At 36.2% G+C, this 20770-nt stretch overlaps 1 protein-coding gene across 4 annotated transcripts in view; it reads left to right on the top strand.

Annotated features, from left to right (window-relative positions):
* Window positions 1-20770, top strand: part of DIP-theta (Dpr-interacting protein theta) — a 328764-nt gene that overhangs the window by 82309 nt on the left and 225685 nt on the right. For 2 of the 4 annotated variants that reach the window (XM_073967266.1, XM_073967264.1), the window contains exon 3: window positions 14501-14572. In XM_073967266.1, the coding sequence (XP_073823367.1) occupies window positions 14501-14572 (72 nt within the window). Of the gene's footprint in view, window positions 1-14497; window positions 14573-20770 lie in introns of all 4 variants that reach the window. The other 2 variants (XM_073967265.1, XM_073967263.1) reach the window with 1 other exon arrangement.

Below are 20770 nucleotides of genomic sequence, written 5' to 3'. Positions count from 1 at the left end.
GCTACAGGGTGCCACTCCAAGGCCTTAGAAAATCACCTACAGCATGAAACCAAACTCCTCCCGGTAAAATTCCACTGTACCCACCTAACACGCGATTAAATGCAAGAAACAGGACCACCCTAACCATGAGAACTGCAATAGACTCCCCTCTGAAAAACCCACACCCATTAGATACGACTTTCGTCAAGAGCTACCAAATATCCCCCCAATCCCCCATATACCATCAGATAATGACATAAAAAACGCCCTTAAAAAATGAAACACACAAAGGCTGTTGAAGACCAAATCTGCTTCTATACGAGCTGTGTTTTGCTTGGTGGGAGACCCCTCCTGTAAGCGAGGATGAGAGGGTCCTACCTAGGGAGACCAGATCGACTCTATCCCAGCTCAGGTCTGGTATCTCTAGGTACCTCAACAGTTATCTCTCCCTCCTTCATCTTGAGATAACTGACACATGCCCAAATTGTAGCCAATCTCCACACATCACACGGAACCTCTTCGCGTGTCCTGCACAACCGACACACCTGACGCTGGAGTCTCTTTGGACACATCCAGTTGAATCGGTCCGCTTTCTGCGACTGGATGTGGATGCCTAGATGTCTAAGTATTAATTTCATATTTTCTGTATCTGTTATCAGGTCTACTGTCCGAATGTTAGTGATCTTTAGGCTCATTCTGTATTCACAAAATTGTCCACTGGGGGCTAAAGGTGTCCAAAAATGTATTGGTAAATTTACGCAATTGGATGATTCTTTTGTAACGTGGTTTTGTCGTAGGCTGGGGTAGACTTAGTCGTGTCCAGGGCCGCCATAAGGGCCCACTAAACCTTACGGAAAAATAAGACAAGTATTCTTCCTTTCCTGGAGGTTAAATTGGATATTTATTGATGTAAAACTAATTTATAATCTACTGATTTGTTAATACGATAAGAAGGCTAATTAGCTGGGGGATCGGCTACTTGGATTCAGTAAATGATTTGATGATGATCGGGAACTCGGTGATTCGCTATTGGGTTGTAGGCGATTTGAAGTTAATCGGGAATTCGATAATTCCCTGTTCGGTAGTAGGCGATTTGAAGATAATTGGCAGCTCGGTGATTCGTGTTGTAGATGTGCGGCTACTCGGGGTTCGTATGTGTTCGGCCACTCGGTGATTCAGTGTTGTGGGGGTTCGGCCACTCGGTGATTTAACACTCAGTTCGGTTGTTCGGGTTGCGGTTAGTTAGTGTTAGTTTTTAATTAGCCTCTACTTTATACTACGAGTACTGAGGTGTAGGGGAACAACACCCGAAGGTGGAGTGGAACAACACCCGAAGATGGAGTGGAACAACACCCGAAGGTGGAGTGAATGTATTAGCCACCGCACAAAGGGGTAGCTCCCAAAAATACTTCCCAACCTCTCTACACTCCCGTGTCGGTTGGCGGACGAACGCACAGCTGCACTCAAGCCCGTATGGTTGGCTCCCTGCAGTAGCAAGCCTGTGTTTCCCCAAGCAATTGAGAATTACTCTGCAGTTGTTATGATGGCGCTTGCCTGAAATTGCACTGTAACACACATCCCACAGACATGCAAGCGAACCCAGCAGTGTGTATGGATTGACAGGTTGTGACGCTGTTGGGTAGTGGGGCCTTGCTGTTCTCTGTTGGCCGGTTATATTGTTGTTGTGGGCTCCGCTGTTGTTGGTTTTATGTACGTGATCAATTTGTCACGTTACACTTCTCCGAATAGTCTGGTTTTACCACGTATCGTTGGTTTTATTGTTTTTCTATGACAATTGTTATCTATACATTTAAAAGAGTTCAGTAATGATGACTCACTGACCTACTGACTGACTGATAATCAAAGCCCATGCTAAACGGCTAAAGCTAGAATTTTGAAACTTTGGGTGAGGGTCACCCTTGGTCCGAAGGTGTCAGATAAGGATTAGTTTTTAAATTCGAACTAGGAGGGTACGAAAAGTACTAAAAGGTACTAAATATGGAACTTGAATTCTGATATTTGGATTGAGGGTCACTGATAGAGAGTTAGAAAGATGTACCAAAGGGTTTGTGCAAATTCCACCCATAATTGTACGAAAAGTTAATAAAATCCAGTACCAATTGTATATTTTGAACGGTTATAGCTAAAATTTTGAAATTGGACATGGGAATCACGGATGGAAAGTGGACTTAATCTAAGGAAATGGTTTTGGAAATTTGTACTTATGGGTACGAAAAGTACTAAATGGTACTAAATTTGGTACAATTTTGATTTGGTTGAACCTATAGAGCTGGAATCCTGAAATTTGGAATTAAGATTCCTGTTGGACTGTAGGATTAGAAAGTCTTGAAAATTCGTACTTATGGGTAGTAGATTTGGTACAATTTGGATTTGGGTGAACGAATAGAGCAGAAATCAGGTAGTTTTGGAAAATCGTACTTATGAGTACGAAAAGTAGTAAATGATATTAAATTTGGTCCAATTTGGTTGAACAGATAGAGATGGAATCCTGAAATTTCAAATTCAGATTACTGTTATTACTTCGTATTAATGTCAGTGTAAGATTGAGATATGTGGTTGTCGAATACGTACCATAAGTATACACAAATTACTAAATGGTACTCAAATTAATGTTGGGTGTAGGGACAGATCTGGGATCTGTTAGGGTGAGTATTAGTGTGTAACGTTGGTACCTGGACGTGTTTTAAGAAATACGTACCGTAAATTAACGAAAAATACTAAAACAGCCAAAATGTTGTATCGGGTGTAGGAACAGAGCTGGAATTCTGAAATTTGTTCTTAGAGCCACTCTTGGTATGTGGGGTTAAGATATGAAGATGGTTTTGGAAATGCATACTATGATAAGTTCTAAATGGTACAAAATTTGCCATAATTATGTGTTATTGTATTGTGTAAAGGGATTAGCAGATTTTTTTTTGAAATTATAGGATGAGGCTTCAGAATTTTTTATTTATGTATTTATACTATAACTAGCCGACCCGGTCCGCGTTGCTGGCCCTTATTTTATGTTACCTTTTCTTAATCATCAATTATATTTTTCTTGCATCGCTAATTAGTCGGGATCTGCAAGTTACTATAAATAAAAAATCTTCAGAAATGTTGGTGTCGATATGCAATTTTAACATACCGACAAAGCTGGAAGTGTTTGTCTGAAATCTAAACGTGAATTGCTTCTTAAATACTTTTAGAATCGATCTAAAGCTTCTAGGGAATTTTTATGTGTCATTCGTTCCAGATAATAACTTCTATTTAATATTGCATGTGTGCCCTTCATCCAATGAATACCCAGTGGCAACTTAAGGGCCGACTGTGTCGTCCTTTCACCTTCTAATAATGTATATCTTACATACCTGATTAAGCTATAGCTATCGATTTGTTGCCTTCTAATTTAAACACTTGCTTTCCAATAAGACCAAAGCTGGCATTTACATTGATTTGTAACATATTTGAGAAAGTGGGAGTGGTCGAGTCTTATGGTTCGTAAGTTGTACATATATAGCGCATTTTACAAAATAGGGCGCAGGGCATAACCCGCACCTCCGAAATGGAACAAAATATATACATAGCCTTTTTCCACCAAGGGCCATCCCAGTACATCATTTGAAAATGACATGGAAATCGGTTTAGAAGTTTTGAAGATATAACATATTTAAAAAAGTGGGCGTGGTCGGGTCTTAAGGCCACAAGTAAGTGCCTCGGGTCGGAGATACAACCACCATTGTTCATCAAATTAATTTTCAAACCCCGCTCCGCCGAAATTCCACAAAATATATAGCTTATTTTCACCATGGGACATATATACAGCCTATTTTCACCAGGATTATCCCGGTACATTCTCTGAAATTTGTATGAAAAGCGGCTCAGTAGTTTCAGAGATATAACATATTACAAATGTGGTCGTGCTCGGTTCTTTAGGCCCCAAAATGAGTACTTAGGGTCGGAGATCTAACCACCATTGACGCAAATTAACTTTCTCACCGATACGTTAGTCAGTTTCGCTAAAATAGCGTTTTTTAAAAAAATAGGGCATTCAACAAAATATATAACCAATTTTCACCACAGGTCTTCCCTGTACATTCTCTGAAATTTTCAGGAAATAGGTTCAGCCGTTTTTTGATTGTATACGGAACATACACACATTGTCTTTTTTATAAGAGACTTGCAAATGCCCGCTACTTCGTATGCGGAAAGGGCATAAAATATATATGAACAATATTTAATATGGAAGTGGTGAACGCTGACGATTCTGTTGTACTAAAACCTATTTTTAATACCAACATTTAATCGATTTAATTCCTTTAATCAGTGACCCTTATTCAAAATTCCAAGATTCCTGCTCTATCCGTACTAAATTAAAGTAAGTACTAAAATTAAGTACCATTTAGTACTTTTAGTACACTTATAGTTCGAATTTCCAAAAACCTTTCTTTGTTACTCTCAATCAGTGATCCCTCATTCCAAATTTCAGGATTCCAACCCTATCCGTTCACCCGAATCCAAATTGTACTAAATTTAGTACCATTTAGTTCTGTTGTTAATCTCCATCAGTAACTCTCATTCCAAATTTCAGGATTCCAGCTCAATCCGTTCACCCAAATCCAAATTGTACTAAATTTAGTACCATTTAGTACTTTTCGTACACTAGTAGGTCGACTTTCCAAAAGCCTTTCATTGCTACTTTTCATCAGTGACATTCATTCCAAATTTCAGTATTCCAGCTCTATCCCTTCACCCAAATCCAAATTGTACTAAATTTAGTACTTTTCGTGCACATACAGTTCGAATTTCCAAAAACTTTTCTTTGTTACTCTCCATCTCCAAATTGTACTAAATTTAGTACCATTTAGTACTTTTCATACACTAATAGGTCGACTTTCCAAAAACCTTTCATTGTTTCTTTTCATCAGTGACATTCATTCCAAATTTCAGTATTCCAGCTCTATCCGTTAACTTAAATCCAAATTGTACTAAATTTAGTACTTTTCGTGCACATACAGTTCGAATTTCCAAAAACTTTTCTTTGTTACTCTCCATCAGTGACCCTCATTTCAAATTTCAGGATTCCTGCTCAATCCGTTCACCCAAATCCAAATTGTACTAAATTTAGTACCATTTAGTACTTTTTGTACCCTTATACTTCGAATTTCCAAAAACCTTTCATTGTTACTCTTCATCAGTGACCCTCATTTCAAATTTCAGGATTCCTGCTCAATCCGTTCACCCAAATCCAAATTGTACTAAATTTAGTACCATTTAGTACTTTTTGTACCCTTATACTTCGAATTTCCAAAAACCTTTCATTGTTACTCTTCATCAGTGACCCTCATTTCAAATTTCAGGATTCCATCTCTATCCGTTCATTCAAATCCAAATTGTACTAAATTTAGTACCATTTGGTACTTTTTGTGCGCTTATAGTTCGAAATTTCTAAAACCTTTCTTTGTTAATTTCCATCAGTGATCCTCATTCCAAATTTCAGGATCCCGGCTCTATCTGTTCACTGAAATCCAAATTGTACTAAATTTAGTACCATTTAGTACTTTTCGTACACTAATAGGTAGAATTTCCAAAAACCTTTCTTTGTTACTCTCCATTAGTAACTCCCATTCCAAATTTCAGGATTCCAGATCTATCCGTTCACCCAAATCAAAATTGTACTAAATTTAGTACCATTTAGTACTTTTCGTACACTTATAGTTTAAATTTCCAAAAACCTTTCTTTGTTACTCTCCATTAGTGACCCCTCATTCCAATTTTCAGTTTTCCCGCTCTACCCGTTCACCCGAATCCAAATTGTACTAAATTTAGTATCATTTAGTACTTTTGTTAAACTCCATCAGTGACCCTCATTCCAAATTTCAGGATTTCAGCTCAATCCAAATCCAAATTGTACTAAATTTAATACCATTTAGTACTTTTCGTACACTAATAGGTCGACTTTCCAAAAACCTTTCATTGTTACTTTTCATCAGTGACCTTCATTACAAATTTCAGTATTCCAGCTCTATCCGCTCACCCAAATCCAAATTGTACTAAATTTAATACTTTTCGTGCACTTACAGTTCGAATTTCCAAAAACTTTTCTTTGTTACTCTCCATCTCCAAATTGTACTAAATTTAGTACCATTTAGTACTATTCGTACACTAGTAGGTCGACTTTCCATAAACCTTTCATTGTTTCTTTTCATCATTGACCTTCATTTCAAATTTCAGTATTCCAGCTCTATCCGTTCACCTAAATCCAAATTGTACTAAATTTAGTACTTTTCGTGCACATACAGTTAGAATTTCCAAAAACTTTTCTTTGTTCAATCCGTTCACCGAAATCCAAATTGTACTAAATTTAGTACCATTTAGTACTTTTCGTACACCTATAGTTCGAATTTCCGAAAACCTTTCATCGCTACTCTTCATCAGTGACACCCATTCCAAATTTCAAGATTCCAGCTCTGTCCGTTCACCCAAATCCAAATAGTACTAAATTGAGTACCATTTAGTACTTTTCGTACACTAATAGGTGGAATTTCCAAAAACTTTTATTTGTTACTCTCCATTAGTAACTCCCATTTCAAATTTCAGGATTCCAGCTCAATCCGGTCACCCAAATGCAAATTGTACTAAATATATATATATAGTTCGAATTTCCAAAAACCTTTCATCGTTACTCTTCATCAGTGACTCTGTTTCCAAATTTCAAGATTTCAGCTCTATCTGTTCACCCAAATCTCAATTGTACTAAATTTAGTACCCTTTTGTACTTTTCGTACACTTATAGTTCGAATTTCCAAAAACCCTTTGGTACATATTTCTAGCTCTCCATCAGTTACCCTCGTTCCAAATTTCAGAGGTCTAGCTCTACGCGTTCGCGTAATACAAAGGGTACCATATTTAGTACCTTTTGATACTTTTCGTACCCTTCCAGTTCGAATTTCGAAAAATCCAGCCTTATCTCACCCCTATACACCAACAGCAACCCACACTAAAAATTTCAAGTTTCTAGCTTCAGCCGTTTCGTCTGGGCGTTGATGAATCAGTCAGTCAGTCACTCACCTCACTACTCTTTTATATATATAGACTAGCAAAGTGCCCGCTACTTCGTATGCGGAAAGGATATAAAAAACAAATAAACAGTATAAAATATGAAAATGGCGAACACTGAAAATTTTATTGCACTAATACCAATTTTAATCAATATTTATTGTTATTTTAGTACTGTTCGAATCCTCTTTAGTTCGATTTGAAAAAGATCAGCAGTATCTCACCCTTACATATTAACAGCGATACCAACTTTGCACACCAATACTCACCCTAAATCCAAAGAATACAGATTTCAGCACTGTCCAAATCCCAATTGTAGGAAATGTAATACTTTTCGTTCTCATAAGTACGAATTTCCAAAACAACCACAATCCTACACTCCAACAAAAATCTCAATTCCACATTTCAGGATTCCAGTTTTATCCATTCACCCAAATCCCCATTGTACAAAATTTAGTACCATTTAGTACTTTTTGTACTCTAAGTACGAATTTCCAAAACTCCTTAGTTCTACACTGCAACAGTAATGTCAATTCCGAATTTGAGGATTCCAGCTCTATTCGTTCACCCAAATCCAATTTGTACTATATATAGTACCATTTAGCACTGTTCGTACACATAAGTAAAAATTTCCAAGAGTACCTCAATTCTATACTTCAACAATAATCTCAATTACGAATTCAGGATTCGTTCACTCAAATCACCATCGAACCAAATTTTGTACCATTTAGTACTTTGGTCACTTCATCAGCGACACTCAGTCTAAATTTGAGGAATCAAGCTCTATCCGTTCACCCAAATACAAATTGTACTAAATTTACTACCACTTAGTACTGTTCGTACACATAAGTACGAATTTCCAAAACTTCCTCAATCCTACACTCCACCAGTAGTCTCAACTTCAAATTTCGAGATTCCAACTCTATCTGTTCACCCAAATCGTAATTGTACCAAATTTAGTACCACTTAGTACTTTTCGTACCCATAAGTACGAATTTTCAAAACTATTTCCATTCTATTCTCTAACATCAGCCTTAATTCAAATTTCAGGATTCCAGCTCTATCCGTTCGCCTAAATCGTAATTGTTCCAAATTTAGTATCATTTAGTACTTTTCGTACCCATAAGTACGAATATTCAAAACTACTTTCGTTCTACTCTCCAAGAATAGCCTTAGTTCAAAATTTCAGGATTCCAGCTCCATCCGTTCGCCCAAATCGTAATTGTACCAAACTTAGTATCATTTAGTACTTTTCGTACCCATAAATACGAATTTTCAAAACTACTTCCGTTCCACTCTCTAATAGCAGCCTTAATTCAAATTTCAGGATTCCAGCTCTATCCGTTCGCCTAAATCGTAATTGTTCCAAATTTAGTATCATTTAGTACTTTTCGTATCCATAAGTACGAATTTTCAAAACTACTTTCATGCTACTCTCCAACAGTAGCCTTATTTCAAAATTTTAGGATTCCAGCTCTATCTATTCGCCCAAATCGTAATTGTACCAAATGCAGTACCATATAGTAATTTTCGTACCCATAAGTACGAATTTTCAAAACTACTTTCGTTCTACTCTCCAACAGTAGCCTAGGTCAAAATTTCAGGATTCCAGCTCCATCCGTTCGCCCAAATCGTAATTATACCAAATTTAGTACTTTTCGTACCCATAAGAACGAATTTTAAAAACTACTTCCATTCTACCCTCCAACTATATCTTTAATCCAAAATTTCAGGATTCCAGCACTATCCGTTCGCTTAAATCATAATTGTACTAAATTTAGTATCATTTAGTACATTGCGTACCCATAAGTACGAATTTTCAAAACTACTTCCATTCTACTCACCAACAGTAACCTTAGTTCAAAATTTCAGGATTCCAGCTCTATCCGTTCGCCCAAATCGTAATTGTACCAAATTTAGTATCATTTAGTACTTTTCATACCCATGAGTACGAATTTTCAAAACTACTTCAATTTAACCCTCCAACTGCAGCCTTAATTCAAAATTTCAGGATTCCAGCTCTATCCGCTCAGCCTAAATCCAAATTGTACAAAATTTAGTACCATTTAGTACTTGTCGTACACATAAGTACGAATTTTCAAAACTGCTTCCATTCTACTCTCTAACAGCAGCCTTAATTCAAATTTCAGGATTCCAACTATATCCGTTCAGCCTATATCCAAATTGTACCAAATTTTGTACCCTTTAGTACTTTTCGTACCCATATGTACGAATTTTCAAAACTACTTCCTTTCTACTCTCTAACATCAGGATTCCAACTCTATCCGTTCGCCTGAATCATAATTGCACCAATTTTAGTATCATTTATTACTTTTCGTACCCATAAGTACGAATTTTCAAAACTACTCCCATGCTACCCTCCAACTGTAGCTTTAATTCAAAAATTTTAGGATTCCAGCTGTATCCGTTCAACCTATATCCAAATTGTACCAAATTTAGTACCATTTAGTACTTTTTGTACCCATAAGTACGAATTTTCAAACTACTTCCATTTTACTCTCGAACAGTAGTCTTAGTTCAAAATTTCAGGATTCCAACTCTATCCGTTCGCCCAAATCATAAGTGTACCAAATTTAGTACCATTTAGTACTTTTCGTGCCCATATGTACGAATTTTCAAAACTACGTCCATTCTACCCTCTAACAGTAGCCTTAGTTCAAAATTTCAGGATTCCACCTCCATCCGTTCGCCCACGTCGTAATTGTACCAAATTTAGTACAATTTATTACTTTTCGTACCCATAAGTACGAATTTTCAAAACTACTTCCATGCTACCCTCCAACTGTAGCCTTAATTCAAACATTTCAGGATTCCAGCTCTATCCGTTCAACCTATATCCAAATTGTACCAAATTTAGTACCCTTTAGTACTTTTCGTACCCATAAGTACGAATGTTCAAAACTACTTCCATTTTACTCTCCAACTTAGTTCAAAATTTCAGGATTCCAACTCTATCCGTTCGCCCAAATCATAAGTGTACCAAATTTAGTACCATTTAGTACTTTTCGTACCCATATGTACGAATTTTCAAAACAACGTCCATTCTACCCTCTAACAGTAGCCTTAGTTCAAAATTTCAGGATTCCAGCTCCATCCGTTCGCCCACGTCGTAATTGTACCAAATGTAGTACAATTTAGTACTTTTCGTAACCATAAGTACGAATTTTCAAAACTACTTCCATGCTACCCACCAACTGTAGCCTTAATTCAAAAATTTCAGGATTCCAGCTCTATCCGTTCAACCTTTATCCAAATTGTACCAAATTTAGTACCCTTTAGTACTTTTCGTACCCATAAGTACGAATGTTCAAAACTACTTCCATTTTACTCTCCAACTTAGTTCAAAATTTCAGGATTCCAACTCTATCCGTTCGCCCAAATCATAAGGGTACCAAATTTAGTACCATTTAGTACTTTTCGCACCCATAAGTACGAATTTTCAAAACTACGTCCATTCTACTCTCCAACAGTAGCCTTAATTCAAAATTTCAGGATTCCAGCTCTATCCGTTCGCACAAATCATAATTGTACCAAATTTAGTACCATTTAGTACTTTTCGTACACATGTGTACACTTTTCCTAAACCACCTCCTTATGTCAACCGTACCTTTTAACCTTGATTCTCACACCAAATTTCAACCTATAACCTTTATCCGTTCGCAAAGTACGAATTGGCACCAAATTTAGGACACTTTAGTACTTTTCGTACACTTATAGTTCGAATTTCTAAAAACCCTTTGGTACACCTTTCTAACTCTCCATCAGTGACCTTCATTCCAAATTTCAAAGTTCTAGCTTTACCGGTTCGCCAAATACAAACGGTACCATATTTAGTACCTTTTAATACTTTTAGTACCCTTCCAGTTCGAATTTCCAAAAACCAAGCCTTATCTGTCACCTTCGGACCAAGAGTGACCCTCACCCAAAATTTCATGATTCTAGCTTCAGCCGTTTCGTCTGGGCGTTGATGAATCAATCAGTCAGTCAGTCAGTCAGTGAATCAGTCACTCTACTCTTTTATTAATATAGATTGGGTTTGGGGGGCTTATAGAGCTGGAAATGAGAATCGCAGTAGGTATAAATGGTTGATATAAGAAAATATTTTTTTAGGTTAGGTGCAAAAAAAGTATTTTGTTATTGCATGAACGATAATATAATGATTTTTTTTTTTTTGAAATGCATACAAATTCTGGAATTTGTTATGAGGGTCGCTGAAATGGTATTGGAAATAAATACTATAAGACTACGAAAAGTACTAAATGGTACTAAAATTGGTCTTAGGTTTATTTCTTTACAAGAGTGTTTTACTTTCTGACATAAAGCCCTTAGTTAAAATACCTCAAAAATGTGGCTCGCGGTTGATGTGTAAGGGTGGGATATGGCTGAGTTTTTTTTTTTTTTTTTTTTTTTTGAAAATCGAACTATGGTAATACGAACTCACTTATTTAAATAAAAACAAGTAAGAAAAGCCTATAGTCGGACGGAGCCGACCATGGGATACCCTATACCACTATCCCTGGACAATTGCTCTCCACGGAACTTCTTTTCAATGATTGTGAAAATTTAATTATCAAATATCAGAGATGTAATGTATAATTCTTATGACAAAAACCAAAAAGTTATCTAGCATGACAAAGACATTTTTGTAGCAGGAAAGGAAAATTTAGTTCACACAAACTAAAATGTAATAAAACCCACTTATATAGTACTACTACTTCCGTTGTTTAACCGCTACGTTATTGAAATTTTTACCAATTTCACACAAAAGTTTCAGTCCATTTCACCCGCTAAGTATTATCTGATCTTCACGTTGGTTTGTACGCTTCTTCTTCATCATAAACTCAAACTTTGTTTAAAATTTTGCGGGTTATTATTTTGACCTACAGAGCCGCTACAAAATTGGTTAAAATATTGTTTTTGGTCCATTTCATTCCCTGAACATTTCACGATCATCAGCAAAAACTAATCATTTCTACTCTGGCCCGAACCCAGCCTCCTTAAAAATTCGTAACAATCGGTCCATAATTGCGGCCTTAAGCTTGTTTACAATTTTTAATGGACGGACACACATCGCTAAATCGCTTTATCTCGTCGAGATATGAATTTTGGCATACCAAATAAGGGGTCTAGGACGAATATTTCGTGGTGTTACATAAACTTTTGGATAGACAATATGTAGCATGGGATAAAAATGTGGTTCTCTACACAGAACCCATTATATATTAGGCAGTAGGCCCGTTATCTAGCAAACACTTTATTGCAATTTACATCAGAGGAAAGGTCAGTAGTTTTTTCCCATGTGTAGGCTTCTTTGCGAAATGTATATGCCCTCAAGGAATTAAAATATCTACCAAAAATAAAATTTTTATATTTTTCATAGAAAAGTAATGGTCCATTTCACCCGCTAAAGAATATCAGATCATCATTCAAAATTGTAGGCATCTTTTTCGACCTATACTCTAACCCGGTGCAAAATTTCGTGATTATTGATGTATAATTGCGACTTCCAGCGAGTTTATTATTACACTACAAACAAATAACGGAATATATTAGGCTGTAACTCTGTTATCTGATCATACACACCAACATAATTGGCATCAATTGAAAGGTCAAGCGTTCCACTTTCAAGTATATCTCACTTGTGCGGAATGTCACTTCCAGGAATTAAGATATAAGCTGTATATTAAAAATATTCACAATTTTCACACAAAAGTTTTGGTCCATTTAACCCTCTAAATATTATCCGATCGCCATCTCAAACTGCAAGCTTCTCCTTTGTGATATACTCTTACCTTATTTAAAATTACGCGTTGATCGGACTATTATTGAGACCTACAGAGCCGCTAGAAAATTGAATAAATATTATGTTTTTGGTCCATTTCACCCGCTAAATATTTCACGATCATCACCAATAAGAATAGGGATCTATTCTGATCTGAACCGGACCTCCATACAAAATTTCGTGACGATCGGTCCATAATTGCGGCCTGGAGCGTGTTTACAATTTATAATGGACAGACGGACGGACGAACACACATCTCAAAATCGCTTTATCTCGTCGAGATATGAAGATTGGTATACGACATTGGGGGTCTCCGACGAATATTTCGCGGTGTTACATGAATTTTTACCAAAACAAACTTATAATACCCTTTTCCACATTGTGGTATAGGGTATAATTAATATTGATTAAAATTGGTATTAGTACAACAAAATTTTCAGTCCTTTCCGCATACGAAGTAGCGAGCATTTTGCTAGTTTATTATAAAAATCTTGTTGTGTTTGTGAATCAGCTTATTTTGAGTAAATGTTTTAAGTGCCTTCATAATCATTTGTGGGTATTCGGGTGCGTATAACAACTATTTTTACAATGTATACGCCACAGGGGTACCACAACTTGACAAGATAAAGTGCTTAACATTAATTCCTTATAATTATTTACATAAACACTGAAATCTCGCACTCACACATAATAAACTTATATCTCACTTTTGTAAGAGCTATATAAACAAATGACTGACAATTAAAAATGATGTAATGTAATTATGCGAAAATAAGTTTCATGTAGCCTAAAATTTATCACATTTTTATACATCACTGACAATTAGAATATATACTAATTGTGTGTTTGTGTAATTTCAAATGATATTAGAATGTGTACTAATTTTTCACCTTTTTCACATTTTATTTGCTTTCCATTTTTTGTCTTTTTCATTTCATGTCTGGCTGGCCTGGTACAAATGATAACAATAAAAAAACAATTCACTCAACTCTCTGAACACTCAAATCCCTGCTGGTGAAATGATAACACGGCAACAACAATAACAACAAAACCAACAAAATGGCAATGACGACGATGACGATGAAACCCCCCAACGACGACAACAAAACATTAATCTTTGATATCTGAATGTTGCAACACAATGACACAACATCACAACTACACACCTAATGCCGGTGATGGAAATGTATCTCTTCGAAAATGTGTTTGTGTATTTGGTTTTGTGTCTAAATACTATTTGTATGGATTTCTTTACTTTTCACTTTCAACTCTTGCTATCATTTATACTTTCCACCAACTGTGCATTCTAACATATTTTTAACGGCGGATGTAAATTAATGCCATCAACATAAACCCTCCTACACACTCATACTTCCACATATCTGCCTACCTGCTGTCTGAACATTCATTCACAATAAATCCGTTGAATAATGTTATTGTGTAATGTCTGTACATATGTGTGTGTGCCTGTTTGTATGGGATATGTTGGCGCTGTATTATGACGATGATAAAATCATATTTTCATACCCATTCATATTCACTCGTATGTCATAACTATTCACGTAAATACACTCTATGGTATGTTAATTCTCTCCCTCGCAACACTTACCCTACCCCCACACACACACATAAACTTATCACATCTCTTAACTAAAGCAGAAATGCAAACACATGAAGAGTTACTCGAGGATATCAGAGATGATACCGGCGTTAACATAATACCCGACAAAGGTAAGTGATGCAAATTTGTTTGTATTATTGTGTTTTGTTATCAGGGTAGTCAGTTGCTGCTGGAGCAGCAGCAACAGAGTGGCATTAGCAGCTGGTGCAGACATAATATTTAAGCATTAGAAAAGAAAAGGGTTATTAAATAAAGGAGGTGTCTGAAAAAAAAAATCTTTAAAAAATACACGTTTTTTGGTTGGTCTGAAAAAAAATATTCTTTAAAAAATCCTAATTTTGTGGTTAGCCTGAAAAAATATTCTTTAAAAAAATCCACGTTTTGTGGTTGTCATGAAAAAAAATATTCTTTAAAATATTCACGTTTTGTGGTTATGATGAAAAAATATTCTTCAAAAAATTCACGTTTTGTGGTTGTTTCAAAAAATGTTCTTCAAAAAATGCACGTTTCGTGTTTGACATGAAAAATATTCTTTAAAAATTCACGTTTTGTGGTTGACATGAAAAATATTTTTTTTTTTTAAATCCACGGTTTGTGGATGACTTGAAAACTATTCTTGGAATATCTACGTTTTTTAGTTGACATGAAAAATATTCTTTAAAAATCCACGTTTTGTGGTTGACATGAAAAATATTCTTTAAAAAATCCACGTTTTGTGGTTGACATGAAAAATATTCTGTAAAGAATCCACGTTATGTGGTTGACTTGAAAAATATTCTTTAAAGAATCCACGTTTTGTGGAATACTCGAAAAAATATTAATTATTTTTAATTTTTTTTATTAATATGTTTTAAAAAAAATCTAGGTTGATGGACATTTTTGGTAAAAAATCCACTTTGATGGAAAATTTTAAAAGATCCGCGTTGATGAAAAATGTTTTTTTAATAATCTACGTTGATAAAAATTAAAGGTCCGCGTTGAGGAAAAATATTTTTTAAAAAAATCTACATTGATGAAAAACATTTTCTAAGGTCCGCGTTAATTAAAAATAGTTTTTGTAATATTCCACGTTTTTTTAATCCAAGTTGGTGAAAAATATTTAAATAAAACACGTCGACTATTCCAATTATTTTTTAAAAAACACGTCGATTTTTCCAATTATTTTTTAAACAAGAACGGCGTTAAGTTGGGCCGGGCCGAACTTGTTATACCCTCCACCACGAGTTGCCTTGAAGTAAAATGAAACAATAAGTTTCCTTTCGTTTATGAAGAAGACTACATATATATAAAAAGTTCGGTAAAACAATGTGGCTAACTTTCAAAATACCGAAATCCAGGAGGCACCGTTCCATGGGGGCTATATAAAAACGTCGATCTATACCTAAAAATTTCTGGCGGAAAGTTTTTAGACTCAAAGATGACTAAATACAAAATTTCTGATATTTCGGTAACACCTTCAAAACACCCAAAAACAAAGAGGTTCGCTTCTATGGGTGATATAGGAACCCGCGGACCTGTACTGATAGTTCTCTTCTGGAATATTTTAAAACCCGATGGAAGACTATATAACAAATTTCTGTCTTTCGATATTGACGTCACAACCTTCAGAATTACGAAAATCGTAAGAAAGAATTTCGGTCAGAAATGCTTTTACCTCCAACAAAGAATAAATACCAAATTTCCACCATTTCGGTTTGTTGTTGTGGCCACAACCTTTAAAATACCGAAAATCGGGAGGAACCATTCTATGGGGACTATAGGAAAGCGTGGACCTATACTGACAAATTCGTGGGAGAATTTCATTTCATTTTCAGCCATTTCGGTGTGATAAGGCTAAAACCTTCAAAATACCGAAAATCGGGTAGTACCGTTCTATGGGGGCTATATGAAGGCGTGGACCTATACCGATAAATTTTATATGGAACCTTTAATACCCCAAGGGAAGACCAAATACAAAATCTCAGCTATATGGGTGGATTATTGTGGCCACAACCTTCAAAATACCGAAACTCGGGAGGTACCGTTCTATGGGGGCTATATGAAGACGTGGACCTATATCGACAAATGTCTGGGGGAAGGTTTTATACCCCCGACGAAGAGTAAGTACCAAAATTCAGCTATTTCGGTGTGATAATGAGGGTAAAACCTTCATAATAACGAAAATCGGGTGGTACCGTTCTATGGGGGCTATATCAAAACGTGGACCGATTTGCAATACCAAACATCCTAATAGTAATAAAAACTTATATACCAAATAACAAAGCTCTATCTTAAAAATTGCGAACTGTATCTTGATTTCAACAGACGGACGGACGGACAGACGGACATTGTTTTATCGACTTAAAATTGACAAGAAAAATACAGTGCACTATACAACCTCAATATTTAAGATGGGCGCAGCCACTAAATGGCGTATAATTAAGATTTAAATTTAGAAATTGAATCTGTAATTTAGGTATCTGATTAATACAGCCTGAATTGGGTGGTGGATTCAGGCAAGATTTTTTTCGTGTTGAGGACTGTGTGGCTAAAAATGATACGTCGTTAGCGGTACACCACCCAAGTTAAGGTGAAAGTTTAAAACGCGCCGAGAACTGTATGGCATTAGGGTGGATAAAAATGATATGTCGTTAGCGTTCTCCCCTCAAGACTCAGGCGCATCTTGTTGTACATAGCCTTGCCCCTTTATTGGACCTCTGGGGGGGTCGACCGTTTAAATGTCCATTACTCGTGGGAACAAAATGGTAAAAAAAATATAAACAAGTAAAAAAGTATCAGTCGGCTTTGCCGACAGAGATATACCCTCAGCATGGGCAAATTGAAACACTTTTTTCACAAAAAATTTATGTAGTTAGGGGTTTCAAAATTTTGGTCGTGTGAACCGACAAAAATGTTGATTAGGATTAATGTTCAAAATTTTTGCGGAAAAGGTACTTAAAGGAATGGACCGACATAGACCATGGGGGTGCCATAGGGGGTTTTTACACCCTTCGGGCTGTTTTCTCAAGAAGTGAGAAATAACTTTTACCATCGTAATTGAGGCAGCGAATGTAAGTTGCTTCAACAAAAATCAAAGTGATTCAATAGCAGGTCTTAAAGTGAACTTATCCAAAATTTTGTGTGGGAGGTACGGGATGGAGTGGACAAATATAGTCCATATTCGAACCTGATCTATATCTGGTAGATATTATGAGAATGTGTAAAGTATGGACCAAATCGGTCACTCCCATCAAGAGTTATCGTGCGCAAAATTGTTCCGAATATTTTTGAACTTTTGTGTGGTAGGTACCTGAAGGAGTGGACCGATATGGCTTATCTACGAACTTAAACTAAGTTTGGAAACAATATTACGAAGGCCAAATTTTGGCCGGAATATTCATTTCTGTTCGAGAATTATCTTGCGCTTCCACCCATAAACATGGTGTCATAGGGTTTGTTTTTCAACTTTCAGGCTATTTTTCAGGAAGTATGGACTTGCCCCTGAGGAAACTTGTACCTTCGTATAGGGGACAGTGAATACAAGATGTTACAACAAAAACCAAGGCGATTCGTGAGCAGGTCCTAAACTGAACTTTTCCGAAATTTTGTGTGGGAGGTACTCGAAGGAGTTTACCGATTGAGTCTATATTGGAACCTCATCTAAGTCTGGTAGAAATTTCATAATGTGCAAAGTAATGACCAAATCGGTAACTTCCTTCAAGAGTTATTGTACGCACAAATTTTCCGAACATTTTCGAAGTTTTGTGGGGGAGGTACCGGAAGGAGTGGACCGATATAATCCATCTTTGAACTTGAACTAAGTTTCGACAAAATATTACGAAAGCCAAATTTTGGACCGAATCGGCAGATCCGTTCGAGGGTTATCTTGCGCTCCAACCATTACACACGGTGTCATAGGGCTTTTTGTAACTTTCAGGCTATTTCCTCAGGAAGTAAGGACTTGCCCCTAATGAAACTTACAGCGTCGTATAGAGGACAGCGAATACAACATGCGTAAACAAAAATCAAAGCGATTTCAGACCAGGTCCTAAACTGAACTTTTCCGAAATTTTGTGTGGGAGGTACCCGAAGGAGTGCACCGATTGAGTCCATATTGAAACCTCATCTAAGTTTGGTAGAAATTATACGATGTGCAAAGTATGGACCAAATCGGTTATTCCCTACAAGAGTTATCGTGCGCACAAGTTTTATGACAATTTTTGAACATTTGTGGGGGAGGTACCTGAAGGAGTGGACCTATATGGACCGTCTTCGAACTTAAATCGAATCTGGACAAAATAATTCGATACCCAAAACTTGAACCGAATCGATTGATCCGTTCGAGAGTTATCGTGCGCACCAGCCAGCCAGACAGACAGACGGACAGACAGACGGACGGACATTGCTAGATCTACTCAAAATTGTCTGAAACGGATATCGTACAAACATACTTGGGGTCTAAAACCATTATTTCGATGAGGCACATTTTTGGTCGTATCAAAGTGTTAATACCCTCTTTAGCCTAAAGGCTGAGGGTATAAAAATACAAACACAAATATAACAGAAACTGCAACACAACGTAAACGAAGGCTTCAAAAAGCGAAAGAAAAGTACAAAGCAAAACGGGCTAAAGAAAGTGAAGGTGATAGAAATAGTCGATTACAGAAACGGCGGGAACAACTAGCGTCAAAAACACCTGAGCAATATGAGGCCAGGTTAAAAAAGCAACGTCAGCGATATACACAAATGACGGCGTCAGAAACGCCTGAAGAATATGAAGCCAGGTTAACAAAGCAACGTGAGCGATACACACAGATGATAGCGTCAGAAACACCTGAAGAAAGTGAAGCCAGGTTAACAAAACAACGGGAGCGATACACACAGATGTGTGTTGCCTTTAATACTATCATGGGATTCTACAATACATAAAATGAAGGGCAGCACTGTGGATCACGCTGTCGTATACTTTGGTGCGAAACTGTTTGAAGAAGGTCAAGCCTACGTGGCTCTTAGTAGAGTAAGATCTTTGCAGGGACTACGTATGGAGGAGTGGGACTGCAATAAACTAACGGGCAAGAAACCTTGCAATAATGAAGCACTAAATGAATTAAACAGAATGCGAAATAAAAACTAAAAACAAGAAAATAAAAATAGGTTAAAAAACTTTTTAAGTTAAGCGGTTTTATATTAAACATACATTGCAATGTTTAAGATAAATGTACTAAAAACAAAAAAATAATCAAATAGATACAGTCGTGGGAATTATAAACATATGCATAGACTAGACTAAAATAAAACCGTGGGGCACGTCAATTGTCTACAAATTATCGACTTAATGTGCGATAGAAGAAGCGTTTAATTCGTCGTTAGGCAGTTGGCCCGCAGACGGTGAGGAAATTACTTACTATTTTCTTGCTCATGGAAATTCCAATAGTTATACACTCAATGTAAATAAAAGAGATGTTTCAACTAGTTTATCGTTGGACATTCACACTGCTGGCTGGCGAGGAATCGTTTCACTGCTCGTAGTTTGTCTTTAATCGACAAAGTACTACTCGCTCACCACTATGAAACCCTAAAACTCGCTTATAATCGAGCTTGCTAGCTTGTTTGCACATTCTAGCCCTACTTATAACACGTCCATCGCTGTCGGTTGAACAACTGCCTAATTATAGTGTAACATTACAAAATCAACGATTGTAGACAATTGACGTGCCCCACGGTTTTATTTTAGTCTAGTCTATGCATATGTTTATAATTCCCACGACTGTATCTATTTGATTATTTTTTTGTTTTAGTACATTTATCTTAAACATTGCAATGTATGTTTAATATAAAACCGTTTAACTTAAAAAGTTTTTTAACCTATTTTTATTTTTCAAATTTACGTCTGAAAAATGTGAATACTTTACGAGGGTATATGGTAAATTTCAAATTTCCTTTACAATTACATAGAAAAAAAATTAGAAACTTTTTTGGCGAGCACATCCGCCATTTTTGGTACATGGGTTACGAAAAAAATCGTGGTTTCAAATCTGTTCGCGTTCACAAAATTGGATGCTGCACTCAAAAGTTATATGCGGTTTTAATTTCTTGTAAAGAAAAAATATTTAAAAATTCCTATTGTGTTGTAATATGAACATGTATATATGAATCGTTAGCAGCATTTGATATCTATCCGTAGATGCTAAAATAGTTGCTAAATTTATTTTTATTTTCGCGGAAAATCAAAAAATATTGAAGAAATCTTGGAATAAATTTTATTTATTCTTAATCAGAGTCCAAAAAATCTCTAAAAAAATAATTTAAAATTACGTACAGAATCTAGA

The sequence above is a fragment of the Musca autumnalis genome, unplaced genomic scaffold (assembly GCF_047663935.1).
Source record: "Musca autumnalis isolate F117 unplaced genomic scaffold, ASM4766393v1 scaffold_2, whole genome shotgun sequence".
NCBI lineage: Eukaryota > Metazoa > Arthropoda > Insecta > Diptera > Muscidae > Musca > Musca autumnalis.
Note: the sequence above shows the minus strand (reverse complement) of the source record. Positions and strands in the feature narration are given on the sequence as shown.